General features: G+C 35.0%; 2 protein-coding genes and 1 non-coding gene across 3 annotated transcripts; 2 read left to right on the top strand and 1 right to left on the bottom strand.

Annotated features, from left to right (window-relative positions):
- Positions 1 to 1,354: 1,354 nt before the first annotated feature.
- Positions 1,355 to 4,298, bottom strand: LOC113700348 (UBP1-associated protein 2B-like). Its single transcript, XM_027220774.2, has 2 exons — positions 2,865 to 4,298; positions 1,355 to 1,589 (listed from the first exon to the last, which is right to left on the bottom strand). Exon 1 carries the CDS (start codon positions 4,190 to 4,192, stop codon positions 2,888 to 2,890), a length of 1,305 nt encoding a protein of 434 aa, XP_027076575.1. The 5' UTR covers positions 4,193 to 4,298; the 3' UTR covers positions 1,355 to 1,589; positions 2,865 to 2,887.
- A 1,232-nt stretch (positions 4,299 to 5,530) lies between these two features.
- On the top strand, positions 5,531 to 5,604 carry TRNAV-CAC (transfer RNA valine (anticodon CAC)). Its single transcript has one exon. It is a non-coding gene; the product is annotated as a tRNA-Val (tRNA).
- A 3,316-nt stretch (positions 5,605 to 8,920) lies between these two features.
- Positions 8,921 to 16,827, top strand: LOC113702457 (uncharacterized). The gene is made up of 7 exons (XM_027223676.2): positions 8,921 to 9,396; positions 10,363 to 10,448; positions 11,862 to 12,008; positions 12,130 to 12,238; positions 14,709 to 14,832; positions 15,459 to 15,729; positions 16,441 to 16,827. The coding sequence occupies exons 1-7, from the start codon at positions 9,264 to 9,266 to the stop codon at positions 16,546 to 16,548; spliced, it is 978 nt and encodes a 325-aa protein (XP_027079477.1). The 5' UTR covers positions 8,921 to 9,263; the 3' UTR covers positions 16,549 to 16,827.
- The last annotated feature ends 6,649 nt before the right edge of the window (positions 16,828 to 23,476 follow it).

Here is a 23,476-nt window from a genome sequence, read left to right as displayed (position 1 = left end):
GGGGAAATTCAGCAAATAGCACAAAAGTCTTGAGAACATGTACATCAGAAGATGTACATAAAAAGCCCTTCTTTCTAAGAGAAGATAAGATATTTCTTATCATCAAAAAAGAAAACAAAAATACAATTCTGTTTCCAAGCAAAAATATATATAAAATAAAATAATAAGTGGGGATGATGCGGCACCTAATTGAGTAGATATCCTAAAATAAGAGTAACCAACCCAAATTCAAAGTAATAAATCCAGCCAGGTGCCTATGCTGAAGTCAACTGAGTAATGTTCCGTGAATTTAAGAAAAATTTCCATATAAGATATGAAAGGCCTGCCTGGAATGGTTATGAGGGTGCAAGCACAAACGGCTTACTCTAAACAGTTTAAAAGCACCTAATTTAAGCTATTCTAAGCTAAAAGCTTTTTGAGATATTCTAGACCATCTTTCACTTCGCTTTTAGCCTATTTTAAAATGAAAAAAAAAGAGTTGATTTTGAGGAAGTAGCCCTTTGATGCTTCTGATAAGCTTTACCTTTTCAAAGAAGTTAAAACAAAGACACACTATCTAATTTCAACCAATTTTAATATAGAGTTTCAAAAAGCAAAAGCTATTGAGACCAAATCATATGTTAAAAAGAAATTTGACCATATTTTTAGCCGAACATACTAACAGTAGAAGATACTTTTGGTGCTTCAGCAGGTTGTTAATTTCCCCAAAACAGCTGCAAAAAGAACTGAGACACTGACAGATGCTTGGCACAAACCTAATCAAAATCTGAAGATTTAATTCTGCTTTCGCCAAGTTCACCTCAAGGATAATTTACTAAATTAGCTAAATGAGCCAAGCTCAAGTACACCAATACTCGGCTGATGAGCTCATTGAGCTTAATCAAGCATGGAATATATTCAATTTTTATTCCCTATATTTTAATCTAATGTGGGTAGTTACCACATAACCAATGTAAGAGAAGATATTTACACTTAGCTAGAACCAGCTTGAGTGCTATCAAACATGTGAATTGAGCATGAGCTCTTTCTTAGCTCAACCCAATCAAATTAGAGAGCTTAATCTTTAGCCAGTTCAAGCTCAATAAGCCAGATACTGGATTTGACACCATCTTACTTCTGTTTTCCAAATTGAACTACTACTGAAACAGAAAGTTTGTAACGATGCTAATAAAACAAAGGTTTGTAGAGTAAAATCAGAACCTAACACATATATGAAAACTCGGTCGAAAAACCAACAAAAAAATTAACAAAAAGAAAAGGAAAAACAGAATAAAAATATTGAGAATATGAGAAAAATCAAAGAAAAAAGTAATGATAAACTGCCAAAAATAATTGAAATAGAAAATAGCAAAAATTACCACAAGAGAAAAGTTAAAAGATCATTGAAATCCCACAAAGATGTATCAAAACTTTTTGTCATGTAGCGAAAAACCAATAACAAGTCCCTTAGAAGTTTTGCCAAGTGATCCAATTTATGGGTTTCAGAAAGTAGCAAAACGTAAAGGGCATGATTTTCTTTTCATTTCTGCAAACCACTTAGACATCTCCAAGAGCATCGTCTTTCTCGTCAATGGCAAGTTGTAATTTATCTGCAACATGGAGACAAAGTTTGTAACAACAGAAAACAACATAAAGTAAAAACTACTCACCTCCAAAAACAGCAATTCCAAAATAATCAGTACAAACTAGCATCAAACAATTAAATACCAAAAATACCATGTAGTAAACTAGCAAAGAACTCCACAATATGTAAAACACAATAATTAAGGTATCTGTGATAGTTGTCTATTAACTGAGAAATACAATTTCTTTTACAAAAAATTGTAAGCTCCAAATTTTCTTGTTGAGTGCTCAAGAAAGCAGCTGGCTTGTAGCAACTGAGTGCAAACACAATCATATAGTGTATATTTCTTTGAAACACAGAACAGCAGGAAAATCCTCAGGAATTATCCAAATTGCCATCATTCAAGTTATCATGCCTGATCATGTCTCGGCTCGGAAGATATGAATTCATATACAGTGCATACATTTTCTGTGTCAGAAGAAGATGAGATCCTAGTCCACCAACTATACATATATCTGTCTTTTTTTTTTTAAAGTTTTTTTGATGTGTCACTTACATCATTGACATATACAGTTGAATGGGACCTGGAAGAAAAGAAAGGAAGAGAAAAGACAGCTGGGTTTTCCTCTGCTTGAGAGATTTTTTAGGGAAGAAGAGAGTTCAAAGGAACAGATTTCGAAGGATGAACTTGGCCACCACAGTTTCAAAAACTCTCTCCAAATTGGAGAGAATTGAAGAAAAAGCAAAAAGAAGCCTGTTATAAGTTTTCAAAATGCGATATATCCTTGAAATACTATAGATTAAAACTTTATTAACATATATATCCTAAGACTTACCATTTGTTTGTTAGACACCCAAACAAGATAGAAATCTATCTTCTTTTCTCTCATAACTTAAGCTTTCTCTTCTCTCCTAAACTGCCAAAGTAACTGATATAGATGCAAACTACAACTTTAAATATGGGTTAAGTATAAGGTATTATCTCATAATGAAGCATTCCACGCTTAACTATAAGTACACTTGTGTCATCTGTGGTTTGGTTCAGAGGCGTGCATGTCTTAATTAACAAAAAAATCTTATATCCAAATGAAGACGTTCTATAGCCATATGAAATATGCCCATAACTAAGTTCATCTATTGCAAAACGTCACACCTACAAACAAATGCTAGCATCACATTATAGAGGCAATAGATTTCATGGATCAACAAGGAAAAATTGTCCATACACAGTACATAAAAGGAAAACTAGCAAAACAATTGACTACACAAGTAAATAAATGGAAGTCAGAGTTGTTCATACCACTAATACCACTAAAGACTCCCTCAAGTCCCTGATGCTGGAGGTGCTGATGATTTCTGCCCAATTGGTGTATTAGGATATGCATAATGCATACCCTGTATCATCGGCCCACTTGACCCAGCACTAGCACCACCATAAGCCCCTAAATTTGTAGTGGTGCTGCCACCACTTCCTAAACTATCAAAACCATAATTTCCCATGACCCCATTATATCCTCCCACCCCCATCCCCATCCCCATTCCCATTCCAATCCCTCCTTGTCCTAAAACCGCGATTGGACTTGCATTCATCAACCCTGAAGTAGCTGGACTTGGGTTCGCTAACAAGCTATTATACAACGGATAAGCACTCAACAAACCCAAATCCACATTAACATTTGGACTCTGCCCTAGCAATGCCATGTTCTGCGGCCCCATGGCAGCATACATAGGTGGAATAGGCTGATAACCAGTGGTAATTCCAGCAGCCCCACCATGAATCTTTTTCCCCTCAGCTGCCTTCTGGCAATGCAATTCGCGCCCCTCAAACACCTTATACGGTTCCTCTAACGCATTTTTCGCCCCTTCCACATTCCTGTACACAAACAAAGCGTACCCTTTAAACTTCCCTGTTTGCACATCAAATCCCATTGGGCCACTTTCGATCTCCCCAAACTTGGCAAAAAATGCCCTCAATCTCTCAGCGCTCACATCACTCTGCACATTACTCACATAAATCTTCCTCCCACTCAAATTCCCATTTCCCTCCAGCTGCCCCGAGGTCGATGGGGGCCCTAAAGAAGCCAACTGCCAGACCACAAGTCGATTATTGAGCACCATGTTGGGCTGTTTCAGTGCTTTCAAAGCCGATTTTCGAGTTTTAAACGTAACAAAAGCATACCCTTTTGCTTTTCCAGTAGCCTTATCAAGAACAACATTGGAACTCTCAATTTCTCCAAAATTCTGAAATGCTGAAATTAGGGTTTCGTTCGTGGTATCCCAGGATAGACCGTGGATGAAAATTTTCCGATGGGAAACGTCCTTATCTGCAAATTCACAGATTTTCGCGAAAAAGGTCGAGCTAGAAAGCGCAGCATCGGTGAGCAGATCAATCAATTGGTCTTTCGAGAATGGTTCCAGGAGTTTTTGGACTTTCTCGGATTCGGATTCGGAGTCTGAAGATGAGGAGGAAGGAGATTTGACCTTCGATTTGGATTTGGATTCCGACTTCTGGTTTATGAGCTTTTTCTTCTTTTTCTTGAGCATTTTGTCGGGTGGGTTTGGATTTAGGTTGGAGGAATGGTGGGGCTTTACTTTCTTCTGCTTCTTCACTTTAGTCGTCTTTGCCATTACAGAGATTTGATTGTCGCACCAAAAAGGATGGAAGTTTTGTGGTGGGCGACGGCACCCCCGCGCCAATATGATGTACAAAATCGTTCAACACTTTGTACAACCACAATGCCATCGTACGCATTTGTTCAGGGTACATACATTTAGAATTCAACGACACGTGTAAATAGTAATTAATTCAAATAATATTATTCTATTCAAGCTAGGGCTGCAAAACAAGTTCTATGATATTCAGATTTGAGGCCGAGTTTGAACTCAATTTTTACACTAAAAACACATTGAGTTCGAGCCGCAAGGGGTTAATGGGGCAGGGGATGGGGCAAAGCGAGGGGTTAATGAGGCCTGTAATAATATAAAATATCAAAAACATTCTCATTTTTTTTTTTCAAGTGTAAGCAAGAGGGCTCGAACCCGAAAGTAGTAGAATGTAAGCCATTGTTTTTCTTTTGCAAATCCAAGTTTCAAGAGCCCAACAGTAGAATGGGAAACCGTATATAATAGTTGCATAAATGGTAACATGGGTAGAGTAGAGGCATGAACAATTAATCTTCACAACTTCTTAGTGTCCGACGCTATCCATGTTCCACTTGCGCACTAATAGTAGTTGTAGTAAATGGTAATGTTTAAACTTCAATCACTTCATCGCGATGGATTAGTAGTAATATTCAATAAGGAGAACTCGGTGGCTTGCGAGTTCCGTAATTTCAACAACTAAACCTATCAAAATTGACCAAACTTTTACTCTAATTGGCTCCTAAGCATGAAAAGCTGGGTAGCAAACAGAAAATACGGAAAATTTGGAGAAAAGTTCGTAGCCTTACATGCCATTGTGCGAAGGAGTCGAATGCTTGCGTTCCTTTTGCCCAAGCTCTCTCTGGTGACGTTAAATCTGATAAAAATTATTAGAAGTTTAATCCCTATTAGACTAGTTGAAGTAGTTCATGTCTGGCACGTTTGAGGCAAAAACGTCAGGTTGGATTGTGATTTTTCACAAATTTTTTTTTTTACGTTTTTCGTAAACGCATTTCCAATAATCTTTTCATCTCATATATATCAAATCATTACAGTAAATTTTTCTTCTATATTAAATTCTAAAAATAGCAATCCAACCGGAGGAAGAACACGAGTATTGCTATTTTGATGTTTCGAGTATCATCTTTTCAGAAAACATAATATCAGTGGGAAAATGTGCCCGTTTTGCTAGAAGTTCACGGAGAACCGAATAGAACCATGGGGTTTTCTTGCTGCTCCACTAAAGATTCGGTGGCCTCTTGAGGACTCTCAAGGAAACTATACTGCAGTCTCCTAAGATAATGTACGTCGTAATTTTATCACAACGTCTGGGTGGTGTAGTCGGTTATCACGCTAGTCTCACACACTAGAGGTCCCCGGTTCGAACCCGGGCTCAGACATGCGGATTGATCTGTAGTAGATGTTTAATTAAATTTTTTTTTTTTATTCAACAATTATACAATCCAAGTTTAGTACTTAGTCGGGCGTTAAGCTTACCTCTTGTTTCATTGGCTTCCACTCCAAACCATTTTTTCCAAATTGCCTTATCAAGACTGGTGTCTGAATCTAATTCAAACAAAAATAATCGTCTTTCTACCTGCCCTTTCTTTTTCTTTTTCTTTTTCTTTTTTAATAAATGGAGTACTCCTTTTTCTCTTGTTGATGTTGCAGTTGTTCTGCAGTTTGATGAATGAAGACATCCCAAATTGGAATTATGCAACTTTCGCCTTACAAAGTATGAGGACAAAAATATTGGGATTCACTAATTTTCGATCCCATCAGAAAGCAAAGGTTATCCTTACACTATAAAACCAAAAGGCAAGATTCGTTTCTTATTGACTCCCTTTATTCCAAACCTAGAAAAAAGGAAAATCCCATTGGCTCCCACTTTCATTTCTTTGCAGTAGAAAGCAATGCCAATGGTAAACAAATGCATTTTAATTACTAACAGAAGTCTACCAATGTAAAGTCTCAAACCTCGTGGGTGCAACTAGTGGAATCTTCACTCTCATTTTGAGATCAAAGATCTTTTTTTTTTTGGGGCAAGAAGAACTTGGTTGATGCTTTGCTTGTGTTGTAGGACAAAGTTTATAAAGGAGTTTGTAACATATTTTTTTTTTTTTTTTTTTTTTGTCGAACGGCAATGCTCGAAAGCACTTGGTAATACAAGACTTAATTACTACAAAATAAGGCAACTACCCTCATATCAACTTGTGTACAATCACTAAACCATGCTAGGATGTTAGAGTCCTTTTTTTTCAGTCTATTTTAGTGTACAACACTGCACTGTAGTTCTTGAAATGTTTGTTTCATTATGTCGAAGCGCATTTTTTCTTTCTCTTTCCTCGTTTCTTTCCCCCTTCTCAAGATGGAGCCTGGAGGGATCTATTCTCATATTTTCTACTTGAGTCATCACGTACACCTTCTTTAAGTGGACAGCAAATTAGTGATAGATTGGACTACCACTAATCCAATAATCAACTATTCTCTGGGATCAAACTAATTAAGAACCCAAGCGTCATTTCACATGACAAGTTCGCTTATCCTAGCCTTACCATGGGGTAAATTTATCCTCAAGGATAGCCCTTATGAATACTTAGCTTTGCTTCAAATGCGTGTCGTGTGTTTGAAAAGGAAAAACTTAAAGCACGTTATTTGTATGGATTGCCATTTTTTTTTAAAAAAAAAAACTGTTTTTGTTTTTGAAGTTTACATTAACAATTCTAAAAGACAACTCCAAGAAAACAAACAATTTCAAACACGACTTATCAAAAAGAAAATAAAAATAAATCCTACCTCATTTTTATCTTCCTCTTCCTTTTCTTTTCCTTCCTTCCTTCTCCCTCTCCTCCGCAACTCCTTCCACCCCCACCGGTCTAATCACGGAAGAGAGGAGGGGAAGGAAGAGGGATGAGGAAGGAGGAAGGAGGGGGAGAAGAAAGGAGGAGAGTGGAAGAGGTGGTGGCGGCGACCGATGATGATAGATGGGTGGTGGTAAATAAGTGATGGTAGTGGTAGTGATTAATTTTTAAAAAATACTTCAAAAAAATTTTAATTCTAAAAATATCACAAAATACATTGTCAAAGGCACTTTGAAAGCACACCGATAAAAACACCTAACTATTTATAGTAAAAAATTTTTACACACATTATTATAGTAAAAATTTTTAAAACTATTCCAAAAAAACACGTAATTCATACGAAGCCACCTAACTATCTATAATGATCATTGAGTGCAAACTCTCAATCTAGTAATGGACAAAATATGCAGAAGATCTGACACACTTCATTTTCTAATAAACAAGCCAATTGAAATCTATTATCATTTAATTTCAAATATTTACAAAAATGTGTAATAACTTGTTGAGTACATGAGTTTGAATATTTGATAACCCAATGAGTATTTGAAATGAAATAATCGAGTGTCGTTTTGTATTAATTTTATTTGATAATGGAATTTACTTACAACTGAACACATTAACCGTCACTAAATAAGTATAGTAACATTCACTCAATAATATATTGCTTCATGCATATACTCACACAGTCACACACGTTTATTTGATAACGCTAGATTTTAGTTTTTAATTCTACCAAATGCCCATTACTCTGGCACTGGTAAAAATGAATTATAATACGTGAAAGTTATTGGAAACTAAAGTGGTAAAATTATTGGAATCGAAATTTAATAACTACTACTAATTTGTTTGCGATAGTTATATAGTGTAAATCCTAACTTATATGAAGATAAAATTGGTATAATATAATGCGACAAAAAAAAATTTAACACCAAAAGTTATGTCTCATACTTTAAATATAGAAAGAAATAGCTCACAAAATAAGCAAGGTGATTTTTTTGGGTGAATATCTAATGACAAAAGTTCATGTTTTTTTTTTTAAAAAAGAAAGTCTATCTTATCTTTTTTTTCCCCTCTGTGGTAACTATGTGTATTAATGCACCATATGACCCCTCCAGGATTGACCAATGAGTAGTAATAATTTTGTCATCTCCAACACCTATTCTAAAAGGGAAAATCTACTCTAAGGAACAACCCAAACTAAACTCAGACGTGTAATTTTTAGTTACTCTTTACAGGTGAAATACTGAAACCTTCCATAACATTAAATAATACAGGTCATGGAATGTACATAGGAGTACATGGAAATAGAAGTCCAAGTCCATCTCTGGAAGCCCACTATTATAGACCTCTTTTTTTTTTTTTTTGCTTGCAACGATAGAGGGGGACTTGAAAAGGTCAGAGAGAAATCGAAAGAGATAAAACTATCTACCGGTCCAGACGAGTGCGTTCAGAGAGAAATCGAAAGAGATGGAACCGCCTATCGGGCCAGCACACTCGTTCGGTGGCCACTTAAAGTGACCTGCCACATTTTAGTGATAAATGATGGGAGGCAGAGTTTGAATCCTGACCTCCTATCCCACCAAACCTCGAAGTTTTGGTGGTTATTATAGACCTCTATTAGGTACTACCAAAATTGTCAATTTCCCATAAAAGTTGTCTCCTCTCTTTCTAAATTCCTAGCTATTAAAATCCAAGGGAGCCTGTAGGTGGTTCAATCCTAGCTATTAAAATCTGTGGCTCGACGGTGACGGTGGTTCACTCTCCGTTAATTATTTTAAGTTCAATTGGACTCTTTTTTAGAATATAATAAAGTAGGAGTAAAAGTAGTTATAGAGTACTTTCGCATCTAAACCACAAGACTTAAAAAAAAAAAAAAAATCTTCAGTCAAGAGAAAGATATTGAGAGAAAGAAAAGATATTCAGAGGAATAAAAATAATTGCACCTCTCTCAATCAATAGGGAGGTGTATAAAATTAATTTCTGTATGGAGAGAGAGAGAGAGGGGTAGGGCTAGAAAGAGATGAATTTGGCAAGGAGGGTTTTTCTTCAATTTTTTGCCAGTTGTATTTCATCTGAATAATCAATAGAAAAATTGATCATTAGCCTTTTGTTTATCCCTCTTCCCTCTTTCTTATATAGATAATAATAAGTAAATATTGAATTTAATACACCCGGGAAGGGAAAAGTAAAAGGAAGAAATGGGTGATCAGCAGCACTCTGATTCTTCTCCTCTCCTCGTTGCTCCGGCTCCGATCAAGGACCCGTCGGAGATCGACCTTGAAGCCGGCCCAGAGGAACAAATTCAATGCCGAATTTGCCTCGAAACTGACGGTATTATTTACTTTCTTATTTTCTTTTTCTATTTCTTTTGCTTTGATTTTCACTCCATTTTATAGTTCAAAAATGGTAGTGAATTGTGTTCACTGAGTTACACTTAAAAACAAGTCATAGGTTTGGTTGCATTGCTAATATAATTTGAAAAGTTTGCTAATTTATGTTGACTTTTTTTGGGGATAATTTTGGATGATAACACGTAATGGAATAGCAAAGTTGTGTTTTTTTTTAAAGCAATTTTTGTTTTAAAATGTTGTGTGTTTGCTTGCTGTGCTGTTATTTTCGTAGCATGTTTTTATGTTTTTTTTCTGTGGTTTTGTACAATTCTATGCCTTTTTTTTTTTTGGAATTTAGGGGTAATCCAGTAGGAAAGAAAGGTTAACTACAAATTTTGTTGTGAGCATAGTTTCTTTTTATATTTTTCCTCTTTTTCTGTCGGGTTGGGGTGGGGGCTTATGTTGCACATGGATCGTTGAAATTTTGAAGAAACATTTGTATATGGATGTCGAAACCTTATGCTCTTTTCTGAATATTATTGTGATTAATGCACTTTTTGCTGTAGAAATATGCATTCTTGGATTTGCCATTTAGCTGCAATTATGATCTTTTAAGTGCCAACTCATCTCTCTGGATAAGCTGGTGAGGTGTGAGCATGTATTCCAAATGTGAAGCTTTCTGCTATCCATTTCTGAAGATTAGTATGTGTCTTGTCCCCATTATCGTGGTAGTTGAACTTTTGGTTGATTATAATGTCAAATAATGGAACTTGACGTTCTAGGTGACTGATTATTGCTCTTTACTTTTGTGACTGGCTTCAATATTTTTGAATTCTGTAGTTTCCATGGTTTGGATGGACTATGATGCATTATGATGGTGAAATATGGTGTTCTATATTGTCCTTGACGTGTGTCATGGTTATCTTTACTGAATGCTCATGAAAACTTAATCCATTTTCTTTCTTAGGTAGGGATTTTATTGCACCTTGCAAGTGCAAAGGGACATCGAAATTTGTTCACCGTGAATGCCTTGATCACTGGCGGGCTGTGAAGGTACAAGTTTTGACCTCTCCTTCAAGCACTCCTTTGTGTAATTTTCTAGGCTGTTTGCATGAAGATTGCACTTAGGTACTTGATGCATTTTCTTCCTAGAACATTTAATTATCTTGGACTTATTTTCCTGTAAAGATTTGCTTTTATTTTCCTGTAATATTTCTTTTGCATTCTGCTAATCAAGATGCAATAATGAATTTGATTAGTGTTTCTAGGTTTTTGGAAACCAAAACGGTGCATGTTATCTATGCAAGCTTTTACTTGCCTTTTTTTTTTTTTTGGTTATGGAGACATTTATTTATTCTACTTGAAGATGGATTTCCCCACAAAATGTGTACTTGGAGCAGACATCTTATTTCCTTTCATTTCTTTTTCTTGGCATGCTTGAATGTTGATCTGTTTAACAATCTATGATACGCTTCCATGACATTTCTATCCATATTTATATGGCAATAAAGATATTTACTAACTTTATCCTAGGATCCTCCTATCTGTGTTAACCTGTTTTCTTCAGTATGGTATATTTCTTGAATGAATTTCACTGTACACTAGGATTACATAAAGTTAGTCAGACACACCAATCGACTTTCTTAAGTAATTGCATTGGTAACTAGTGAATATTTCTCGTGTTTTTGAGTTATTATTGGACTTATTATGTCCTCATTTATTTTCTCCAAATTATTGTCAAATTAAAGGCGGATATCCGCTTGGGGATTCTGTCCCTTATATGTGGTTATTTAGCTTTTAGAATGATGACCTCTACTTGTGCTTTGATGTAGTTTATTCAGGAATTTATGTCGTACTTGGCAGTGTGCTCTTCTCATAGTTGACAATGTGTGAATTGTGTGTTGGATATAATTTATAGATTATACAAGAATGCTCTTGCTGTGTCAACTGCAGTCACTGTAGTACTTCCGCTGTAATAACCAGGGGTTTTTAAATGGAACTCTGTAACTTGCGTTTTGTTAGATATTGTGGTTGTAATAAACTTTGTCCTAGTGGGACATGATAAAATATCATAATCTATCAGTTAGTTAGGTCAAATTTTAATCATCCAGCATTTGGTAGTATTGTTGGACATTGTCAGTTTGATATTAATGAACTAAGGAGAAGAAAATTCTATGCTGCTTCTGTATGTAGACATAGTTTTTCCTTTTCCCTCCAGGCATTTGACCATGCCCTGCCTAATCTTTGTGTTTTTAGAATAATTTTATAATTTTTGATTTTTTATGTCTCATTTATACTAAGTTGCCAAATGAAGTGGTTATTATACATCCCACATATTAACAATTGAAGCTGCGAGTCTTGGCTGATTAATTATATTTTAAATGCATAGTTTGTTGTTTTCTCTTCTCAAACTTGTACTTTTGTTGAATCACATCATAGCATCTTTGGTTAATTTGATTTTTGCAGGAAGGTTTTGCATTTGCCCATTGCACAACTTGCAAGGCTCCTTATCACTTGAGAGTTCACGTCCTTGCTGATAGAAGATGGCGAACGTTGAAGTTCCGATTTTTCGTGACTAGAGACATTCTGTTCATTTTTCTTGCTGTGCAGCTTGTTAGTTCTTGACTCTCTCTTTTATTTTAGTTTTGATTTTCAGTTTTTCTTTATGAGAGACTGGTAGAAAAAAGTTACTAATTGATGTCCTACTGTTGATACTTCATGCTTCTTTTTATAGGTAATTTCTTCATTGGCATATTTAGTATATTTGGTTGACGGTCACCAGGAGTTCTGGCTTCGTCTAGCCTGGGGTTTTGATGGTGAACTCAGTTTCTATTACATATGTGGTAAAGTCTGAGAAGCTTAAGTTGTTTTTTTTTTTGGGTTTTATCTTTATTTGAATACTAATCTAGTTCTCTTATGTTCATTTGTCTGGAACTACATGAGAGTTCATTTTATCTTGTGCTTTGCTTGTAGGACCATTATGTTATCTGGACCTTTTTTCTTCATACTTCGATTTGGAAACTTCTACAACATAAATATACTAATTTCTGGAAGTGAGTTTGATGTGCACATAATGATCCTCATATTGAATGCTTTTTCCCCACTAGTTAATGGTTTGAAGAGTGAACATCCACTTGCAGAAATCCCTAGATAGTTTTTGGAAATTTGTATCAGGAAATCTCTTACTTGTCAGCTAATAATTTATCTGCCTTAGCTAATTGTCCGGTCCTCTAATCTAACTTTAGTGTCATTGCTGTTAATTTTATCGTTTCTCATTTTACTTCTTCTCCTTGCTCTACATTTTTGTGGTGGCTGTATTGGTATTCCAATCCGTCTACTCAATTTGATGGTTTTGGTGCTTTATCTCCTTTTCTTCCTTTGCCACCTAGCCTCTCTTTCTGTATATCTGAGATGTCCCTGTCTTAATATTATTTTACAATTTTTGTTATTGAAAAAGCTAGCAAAGACTGTAAATCTTGAGCTCAACATGCTGGTAGAGGTGCTTCTGTAGAAATACACATAGACCCTTTTGCAGTGCTTTTGTTAAAAAAGTACATTTGGGTGATAAAAGCACTTTTGAGGTGTTTGGTGAACATCATTCCATAAATTTTCAAAAGTAGAGCTTTTAGTGTCAAAAGCAGTTTTAGCAAAATCTCAAAATTGGTGCTTTTAGAACAACTTTTATGTTTCAAAAAATCAAAAGCAAATTTTTATCATATTATCATAAATTCCAAGCTGGATAAGGAGGTAAATACAGTTAAAAAGAAAATTGAAAATTAGACATCATCCAACACAATAAGCATTTATGCAAGTATGCACTGAAATAATGTAATGAGCTCCCCGTGAACAATATCTAACAATTTCACTGTTTGGGATTGTTCCCCTGAGGTTTCTAACAATTTTACTAAGCTCCCCTGAGGTTTGGAAAATTACACATACGTCCCTTGATTTGATAGTTTTAGTAACAAAACCTTAAAATAATATTGACTTGGTCAAATTTTTAAATGAATTCCCAAAAATGCCCTTGTGTAATAAGTTTTAATTTACTTCCCTATAGAATTATAAGATTATCTAATGTAATTATAAGGAAAAGGTGCCGAATTTTTCATGTCCATACCTACTATTTGATAACCAACTATGCTAATAATTTTATCACTATGATACGATACTTTTGATAGTATTTTATTATGGATTTAGATTTATAAGATAGAAAATAAAACGTTGAAATAATTGATTCAGAGTTTATGAATTTTTCGAGTAGTGGGATTATCATAATTTAGTAGTGGTTTTGGGCAATTTCTTTTTGATTTATTGTTAATTTTAATACCAAAAAATAGAAAACAAAGATTAGCAAAAATTATTGGATTTCGTATAAAGTTTAACTCATCAAAAAAATCACTAGTTCGATATTTGGTTACAATAGAAACTAGAGATAATAGTGGTAATTCTACAGTTTTATTGGCAAAAAATTAAAATAATTTTAAAGAATGAAAAAATAATTTTAAAAGTCATTCTAAGTATAAGCATACCAAACAAGGGAATTTCATTAAAATATTTAAGGGTAGTATTGTCATTTTAAATGACAAAGGAGGTATGTGTAAATTTTCAAACCTCAGGGGAGCTCAGTGAAATTGTCAGAAACCTTAGGGGAGGTTTCTGAAATTATCCCTTGATATAAATACACCAATTTACTCAATATCAAAAAATTCTAAAAACAAATGGTATACAACTTGTGATTAACCATTTGCAATACTTATGAGGTCCTATTATTGTATAAATTTGCATAGTACTTAAAATTATGCGTAAGACTACAAGATGTAAAGATTTAGTATGTAAACTAGACTAATAATGAGTACACAATCAGACTGTGAAATATATGTCTGCTTTTGTAGTTCATATTGCTGGATATCTAAAACAATTCAATGTTATGTAATAAAATTCATTAAAAAGAAAAAATGTAGCATTCTGTAATTTAATTTATTTTAAGGTTCCATTGTAGAAATTGTAAGCATAATTGTAAGAAAGTTCAACGCTTTTGGGGGACAATTGATGGCCTAGAAGTAATATGGTTAGAATTCCGCCGGGGGGGGGGGGAGGGGTGGTGTTGGCAGGATTGGAGCAATACTAAAAGATCTAAAATTTTTATAGGCTATTCTACAATTTTTAAATAATTGAGGTCTTAGAATCCGCCATTGCTTGCACATTGAGACAGTTTATTCCTCAAGATAAGAGTGTTGCTGTTTCTTGTGTCTTTGACTTGATGCTTGAACATTTGCACTATATTTTATTAATCTTTTGTACATTAATGTTCAGGGGCGCTCTTGTTTTTTGCTTTGCTGGGACTATCTGGGTGTGCCATAACTTGTTATGACAGAAGAGTGCGCAACGATCTTGCTCAGCCATGTCGAGAATTATGCCTTTGTTGCTGTCAGCCAGGGTATAACTCGTAGACCTAATGGTTAATATTTCCTTTTAACTCAAAATTTGTTGATTGACAAGGGTCTTATATGGTTGTGCTGTTTAGTTCTCTTTATAAATGGTAACGAAATATTTGCTTTTTATTTATTCCATATGACCGAGGTCTTTAATCAACCTGTTTCATGATGCGCACAATGTAAATTGGCATCTTATATTCTACACAGACAACATTATGAGCATCATGCCTGGTTGTTGCCTATAATTTTGGGTTCAATAAAATGAAAATTTGACAGTCGCTTGGATGGTTTTAATTGCCATCCTTGACATATGAGGAGCCCACTATGCTACAACGTCAATCTGGCAAGTCATGAGCAGATTTTGTCTTGGCAAGTTCCAGTGACTGTGTTGAAAATCTTATTTAGTATTTAATTGTTTTTTTTAGTTGATTTATGATGTATTTCAGAACCTTTATATATGTCGTACTTTGCCATAGTTTGCCAAGCTATCTGTTTAACTTGCAGCTGTACTTGCGTGTTTCAGATTATTGGCATTTTTTTTAGATAAGTTGATGGTTTTAATCATACAATACAGATTAACCCAGACACAGTGCCTATTCTTCTAATTTGAATTATGCCATCCATGCAGAATGTGTGCTGACTGTCACTTGCCTGGCACACTTTGTATGTGGACTGATTGTACTACATGCTTTGAAAGCGGCGCTAGTGCATTTAGTGAATGTGGTTGCTTGGGAGGAGCTGGTGAAGCTGGATTGCCATTATTATTAATAATGGCCTTGGTTGTGCTTGGACTGTTTACTGTGATTGGCATATTCTACAGTGTTTTGGTGGCCACAATGGTTGGACAAAGGATTTGGCAGCGGCACTACCACATACTTGCAAAAAGAATGCTGACAAAAGTGAGTTTCAATAATTTATTCTACCTGCCACTGTTCTGTCTTTATCTTTTATGCCTATCAAGAAAATATGGTGAGAATTTGGATTTGATCAGTGATAGCTGAACATTCCCCTCGGTAAGTCAATTGATTTCATCTACTCGGGAAATGATGTTTTCTCTCCTGCTCTTTCTCTGAATATGGAAAGAACAAACAGCTTGAGAATTGTGTCTTACCAAAAATGTTCTTTCCGCTTATCTGTTCCTTCAAAAACAAATAGGGCCTGAGGGGGCACCATCCACCTCATGTGGCATGTTTGTGGGGATGGGGTTTGGATAGTAGAAACTGGCAAAGGATAGCCGAAACAGTCATTCACTAGTCCATCAAGTTTGCTTGATTTGTGAAATTCACGATCTTTTCTTTTGTTTTCTTAGGTTAAAAGTGTTCCTAGTCTTCCTACTTCTTCCTTCCCCAGGCTATTAGAAGAAATGTTGCTATTGTTCCTAATCTTTACGTTACATGCTTTCAGGAACACTCCAAGCTATATTAAATTAAAAAAAATTGAAACGAAATTTCTAGTTCAACTTTCGAGCAAGATTTGCTCGAGCAATTAGATTTTTGATGGTTAATTTTCCACCCAAAAAGTGGAAAAAGTAGTTGTTGCTACATTATCTTTCATCATATTCCTCCATATGAGACTATTTTTCAACCATATCCTGAAAGGTTTTTGTTTAGGAATATGTTGTGGAAGATGTGGATGGTGAGATGACTGGATCTGATTGGTCTCCCCCACCACTTCCACCTGAGCATGTGCAACAGTTGAAGACACTCGGGCTTCTGTAGAGATAAGAGAAATTTGAATAGGATACTTGGAACATGTAGAGACAGGCTTTTAACTAGGTTGGTCATTCTTCCCTTGTGGGTTGATATGTATCAGGCCTGAATGCAGATATTCTTGTTGTTGATTGAGAGCTTGAGTGCAGCACTTGTTGTTCAGTTATGTTAATAATCTGTGCATTATTACAACTTGTGTAAGTTATAGTTCCCTTATGATTCACTATACGCAATGCAAATGATTTCTAATAATTCGAATCAAGAAACAAGATTCACATTCAGATTTCATTATTGTCTGCATAATTCCTTGGTGGCAGCATTCTTTTTCCATTCTGATCCAGAATTTGTAGAGAATGAATGCGTAAATCTGTCAAGAAACTGATCAGGTCGTTCTCATATTGTTATTGTCCAAAGCTAAGGCCAGAGACATTATTAATACTTCACTGCCTTGCTGAAGTCAAGATTTACACCTACAGATTTTAGGCATGATTGGACTTCCCAAGGAAATTTTCCTGGGTAAATGGTTTGAATAATTGATTTATTTGCTCAATAAATCATGGCTCCATGTGTGTTCCCATCATAACAAACCAGAAGGATTTGATTCCAATCAGGATATTTTTTTGATTTGGAACTGTGGTTCATTTATCTGATTTTCATATCCTGCCAACCGCCTAGATTGTGCATGTATGGGATTGACTGCGATGGATATGGTTCTACTCAAATCTCACTTTCTATGTTAAACCATACTAATACAATATCCTTAACAAATATTTGATATTCTTTGGGTGTAATTCTCTCCAAACTCAGTTTAAAGGACAAATCTTGTTAGCCTTGTAAGAAAACTTTTGATACTAGTAGTAGGTTTAAATGTATTTTATGTATGGAACTTGAATACTTCTAAAAATGTATTAATTGCTCTTAAGATTCATACATCATTCTGCAAAAGATATTTTAGTCACTTTAATTCAACATAAATCGTGTGTTGCTCCATGCTTTACCCTTGAGGAGACTATATTACAAAAATGGACAATTTTGTAGGCAACAAATTTGCTTCAATAGGCATCTTTGCAAAAGAAGATAGTAAAAAGAAAAATTTCTATAACAACGAAAAATACCAATTTCGGCTCCAGTTATTACTACAGCTCAAGACATACTGTCGAAACCACAAGCCGCTTATTGAATTCTTATAGATTACCCACCAACAATTTCGGCACCATTTATTAATACAGGTTAAAGCATACTGTCGAAACCATAAGTCGGACCTGTATACTGTCGAAATCATATGCCGCTCACAGAATACTTGTAGATTACCCACAAACACACAGCTTTTATATATCAAAATAGTTTTTTAATCTGAAAACTGTGGCCCTACCGTTGTTTCGGAAACAGGTATAAAGTAGTTAATGACCATGATTTGGCCAAAAAATTTTGTGCGGTCCAGATAACAAGTTGTGCATCGATTTTCACACCGTGTGTGGGGCCCGCAAAATGTTGTACTAAAGTTACACATTGTGCAAACAAAGTTACACCGTATATAACCAAAGTTACGCACTGTTGAAAATGGTCAAAACCATTAGGGACGGTTGCACCGTGCCCCTTGTCCAGCCTTAGCTGTTGCAGTTTGCAGTGTCCTGGTTTTTCTTTTCTTTGTAAACCCCATTTGCCGATCTGTCTATTTCTACCCACTAATCTTGAAAAATGTAGATTGTTAATCATTCTTGGCATGGAAATTAATAAGCCACGATTAAAATTCTTGAGACAAAAAAAAAAAGAGAAAAATTAAGGGTCCAACACAGCATGCAATAATTGTACGTTACATCCACCTATTTTACAAGATTATTATCTATTTACACAAATTACTCCTTACAAGATTCAACTATTCCGAAAGTTCAATAGATTTTTAATTAATTTTTTTTTCTAACAGAGGAGAGGAGAGGTGAGATTTAAAAAACAGGTAAAAAAAAAAAAAGAAATTCGACAGATTGTCATGAATGTGTTTAAAAAGCGAGGGAGCAGGGGAATTAAGGCTTCTCGCCCAATTCTTTCGATTCCATTATCTCCCCTACGAAGCAATCAACCATTTGAGTCTTAACACTTAATGACTTTTTGACCTTGTCTTCTACGGCTCTGTTTGTGATTATTTTTTTAACTTCTCCATTTGTTGGCTAAAGAGAAAATTAAATAAATTGACACTTGGAAGTTAAATCAAGGCAAAATCCAAAAATAAATTAATCCAAATTTTAAAAAAAAAAAAAAAACTGACATCATAAATGCTTTCCTTTTGCTGGAGAAAAAGAAAAAAATCAACAATCACTTGTAAACTTTGAAGACGCCGAATTCAAAGACTTTGTAAAAATTCCATGAATCTACTACCATATTTTCCTTCTCACCTTTGGGTCAGCATTGCGTGGATTTCACAAGAGGAAATATAATAATCAATACCGCATTGTTTAGTGGTTTGCTGACTTCCTCATCCCTTGGGCGCATGACAGATGAAACCTATGACCATCAAACCAATAAACAAATCCAAAACAGGCTACTCCAAATGCTAAATGTCCAAAACTGCTGTAGCCACCTTCAGAAAAAATAATACTAAATGCTCTCTTTACCTCACACACACAACACACAGTTACCAGGCAACCTTATCCAAAATGTTCTACCAAAACCTTACCAAAGCCTGGGCAACCCTTCCTAGTTCCTACAATCCTACCCCTATATATACATATATTTTCCCACTAAAGTCTTGTCCATCAGATTTCATCATAGTAAAACTGACAAGAAATATTCAGCAAGAAGTTCAAGAGGGATGGCTGATATAGCTATGTTAGTTGCTGAGGAGTATGAAAGAAGGGTGAAGAATTCAAGAAAAAGTAGTCATCAAGGTGCAAATGATGAAGAGATTGAATACTTCGCTCATGTTTCAGTATCAGCTAAGAGGGTTGATCTTGAAAGTTCTTTTTGCATGATGAAGGAGGAGATTGGGGGAGAGAAAATGGAAACGGTCAAGAGGGTTTTTGAGCCTAAATCTGATATTGGTGTTGCTGCTAGCAAATGTTTCTTTTCTGCTTGAAGAATTTTGTGCATGTTATTTTCAGTTTTGAGCATTTCCCATGATTTCTTTTCCCCGAGTTGTATATAGATGGTTAATTTAATTTCTTGTATTTTCCTTTTCTGGTGTCATTCTGCAATATGTAAATAGCATATATACTTTTAGTCAAGTGATGGAAGAAAATTGTCATTTGGGCTCCCCAATGGTTAGTACTAAGACTGCTATTGTATCAAGAGATGGTTGGCTGCTTTATTACATTCTACCAAACATACTTGAAAGTTTGATACCAAATTTGACAGTTTTAACAAACTTGGTTAGGTAAAACGATGGACGATTTTCAGCAAGTTTGGTAATAATATTCTCTCTTCATTTTATTTTATTTTATTTTTTAAAAAAGCAAACTTGGTATTGTATCAAAAACATAGTTGGCTACTTTATCTCATTGGATCAAACCAAAATGTACTTGAAAGTTTGATGCAAAATTTGACTTAGTGCTGTTAAAAAAAAACAAAAAATAGTTGACTGCTGTTATTGCATTGGACCAAGTATACTTGACAGTTTCAAGCAAAATTTGACACTCAATTGATTTCATTCTGCAATTACCCATATTCCCACTAATAACCCCTCCATAATGTTTTGCATCAATCAATCTCCATTGATCAACTTTTAATTGTTTTTCAAGTTGGTGTAATCGCCAAATTGGTACAGAATTCACTAATTGCGCATGAGTATTGGATTGTCGAGTTATCTGAACCAAATGTTTACTGCTACCCACTAATTGCATGTGTGATGCATCATGCACTTTCGTGGACAATTCTTTCAAGATGCAATCATCATTTTTCTAAATCCCACTAATGATTTATTTTCTTCTATTTCTATCCTTGTTTTCCGTTAACAACAAATAGCCATCGAACCCAGGAAAGTTGTAAGCACTCTTAGGGATCAAAAGCGTCAGCTATGATTGTCAGTGACAATTGCACGGTGCAATGAACTGCTCGAATGGAGTCATGAACTCGACCTCATCTAGACTCTTTATTTCAAATTAAAGAAAAAATATATTTTTTGAATTTTGAATTGAACAGCTCAAATCGAAACCAAACTAATGAAGTCCTATTTGAATCACTGAGCTTAGCTCAGTGGCCACCATCAAAGTTGGTGGGGTGGGAGGTCAGGGGATCAAACCCTGCCTCCCACCATGGCCACAAAATGTGGCAAGTCACTTCAAGTGATTTCCAGACGAATGTGTAGTGCACTAGTTTGAGCCGGTAGGTGGTTCAGTCCCCTCCGATTTTCTCTTGATCTTTTCAGATCCTTCTCTCCCTATAGCATAGAATAATTATAGGTTTATTGTATCAACCAAAAAAAAAAAAACTAAGTCCTATTTGGACCATCAATCTGTTGTGTGGCCACATTGGCAACGGCACCTAACACTTGATCACAATGTTTATGTGCCGTGAGTCCGAAGTTGGATTGTAAGGAATTCATTTGGCAAAGACACATTCTTGGCCCTGGAATAAAATTCTCGGGCTGATGGCCCAAATTGAGTGTGTACCTCCATTAAAAAAAAATTTTTTTTTTTTTGGTCAACATAAGGATACCTTGGCTTACACCAGACTTAGGGATGGCAATGGGAACGGGTGACCGCAGGCACCTGCCCCGTGGGGGGCAAATGGGGCGGGGGGCTAAAAAAAATATATATATATATATATGTATATAATTATATATATAATAATAATTTAATTAGTTACAAATTTATAATAATGATATTATTGGTTATATGTATTATATAATGTATATTAGTATATGTAATATACTTGATATTGACAATTATACTAATAATTATATATGTCTACTAATAGAAATTATTAATTAGTTATACTAAATTTACTAATACATTTATACTAAATTCTTAATTACACTTAATCCATTAACACTTTTTTCTCAAAAAAAAAAAAGCACAAGCACAATAATGAATTAGTGATTGTATTTGTGTCAAAAGTGAAAACTTGTCTACTTTAATTGTATTTATTTCATCATATTGGACTGTATTCAAATAACTTTTGTTTGATGTTAATATTATTTGTTAAAATTTAATTATAATAAAATTATATAACAAATTTTTATTAACCCTGCGAGGGAAGCGGGACGGGACACGGGGCGGGGGGAATTAGTAGGCAACGGGGCCTCTCCCCTGCCCCAACTCTGCCCCGTTGCCATCCTTAGACTAATCCTTTGCGGCTGTGCAAAGTCTATCCAAGATGCATAGCAATTTATTAGCGGGAGTCAATCTGGCGACCTCAAGTAAAGACCTGAAAGCAGTTACCATACAAACTGCCCGCTAGGGCGTGTAACTCAATTAATTGATAAGGTAAAAAAAAAAAACCTATTCCTAGAGCAAGAACAATGACAAGTGACTATTCAGTGGGTAAATCTTTCATATAGTGACAATATATATATTAGCGGGTTTAAATACAGATCACATAGGTAAAATTTAGTGTTCAAATTCAAATTGAAATAACGGTTTGTCAAAGGAGTGCCCTATTTTTTAGGTGTTATATTTTTGAAAACATAAGATTAATTAGGAAAAGTAAATAAATATAAGGGAGGGTAGACAAGATTAAATAGAAAAAGTATATGAATGCAAGAGAGAATAATAATTATTAGTATATGTATACATATGATAAGTTAGGTGGATAGTACGTGTATTAACAAGTGCCCTTGAAAAAACTTTTAAAATAATGTGTCATACGTCCAAACCTATCAAAGTATATACTGATAGTGTAAGAAAGATTAATCCGTGTTGGATTTGCGATCTAATTTTCAATTCCTCTCCTATCTTCATTCTTCACTGTAAGAATACTAAAAGAAAAAATTTAAAAAAAAAATCCTTGAATAGTGCTTAAAAGACCAAAAGACTCGAATTGATATTTCTCCAGCAACAGAATTGTTTTCTGGCTTACGCTTTATCCTGTCTCCCCACCCCTCTTATTCCCAACCATCAGATGCAAGAACAGCCCCTGAACCTGAAGTCCTCCCTTGAACTCTGGGCTGACCCCAGCAATAGATTAAATGGATGAAAGATGAAACTCGGAGGTTCTTAATTGGTGGGTTCATCCACCTCTCATTTTCAACATTAATGCCCTGTTCTTTTTCATCTTTCTGGCAAATTCAACAATGACGACTTCGAGTGTAATGATTCAGATTTTTTTTGGATATAACAACTTCATTAATTACATAAGAGCTACCACTCATCAATTAAAAAAATGGCCAAAAGAAGAAGATGTTGCTTTGCTTTCAACCTACACAAAAAAAGAAAAACAAAAAAAGAGGTGTGCGTGTGTTTGGATTTAAGGTCCGTGAGTTTACCCAGAAGTCAGCAATTGCCTTTTGGATAAATTGGTGGAGTTACCTTAGATCCGGGTGTGTGTGTTTCTTACGGTCGTTGAAATACAAAAAAAAAGAAAAGAAAAAAAGAGGAAAAGTACAATTATTGATTTGCATTTGCACCAATCAATTCTTTCATTGTCAGAAACAGACCGGATTCCTTTAATTGCCTCTTTTTTCTTTTCTTCTTCTTCTTGGTCCCTTCTCTTTACAATTCCTTTTGGGAATTCTAAAATTCCATACCGCATTGTCTCTTGTTTTCTTTTCTGGATTTTGGTATGTTCAGGTAAAAGACGCATACCATTGTGAGTTGTTTGTAAGCTTACTACTAATAATAGCAATAATAATGGACTCAATTTCTTTTCATTTAGTGCCCTGAGAATATCAAATAAAAGAAAAAACATTTAACAATTTCCAACCCAACATTTTCATCTACCAAATTTTATGCTTGCCCCCTTTTTAATATAAGCATTTACTGGTTGGTTCTAAGCAAGGAAAATTAGG

This window comes from Coffea arabica, chromosome 7e (assembly GCF_036785885.1).
Source record: "Coffea arabica cultivar ET-39 chromosome 7e, Coffea Arabica ET-39 HiFi, whole genome shotgun sequence".
NCBI classification, from domain to species: Eukaryota; Viridiplantae; Streptophyta; class Magnoliopsida; order Gentianales; family Rubiaceae; genus Coffea; species Coffea arabica.
Note: the sequence above shows the minus strand (reverse complement) of the source record. Positions and strands in the feature narration are given on the sequence as shown.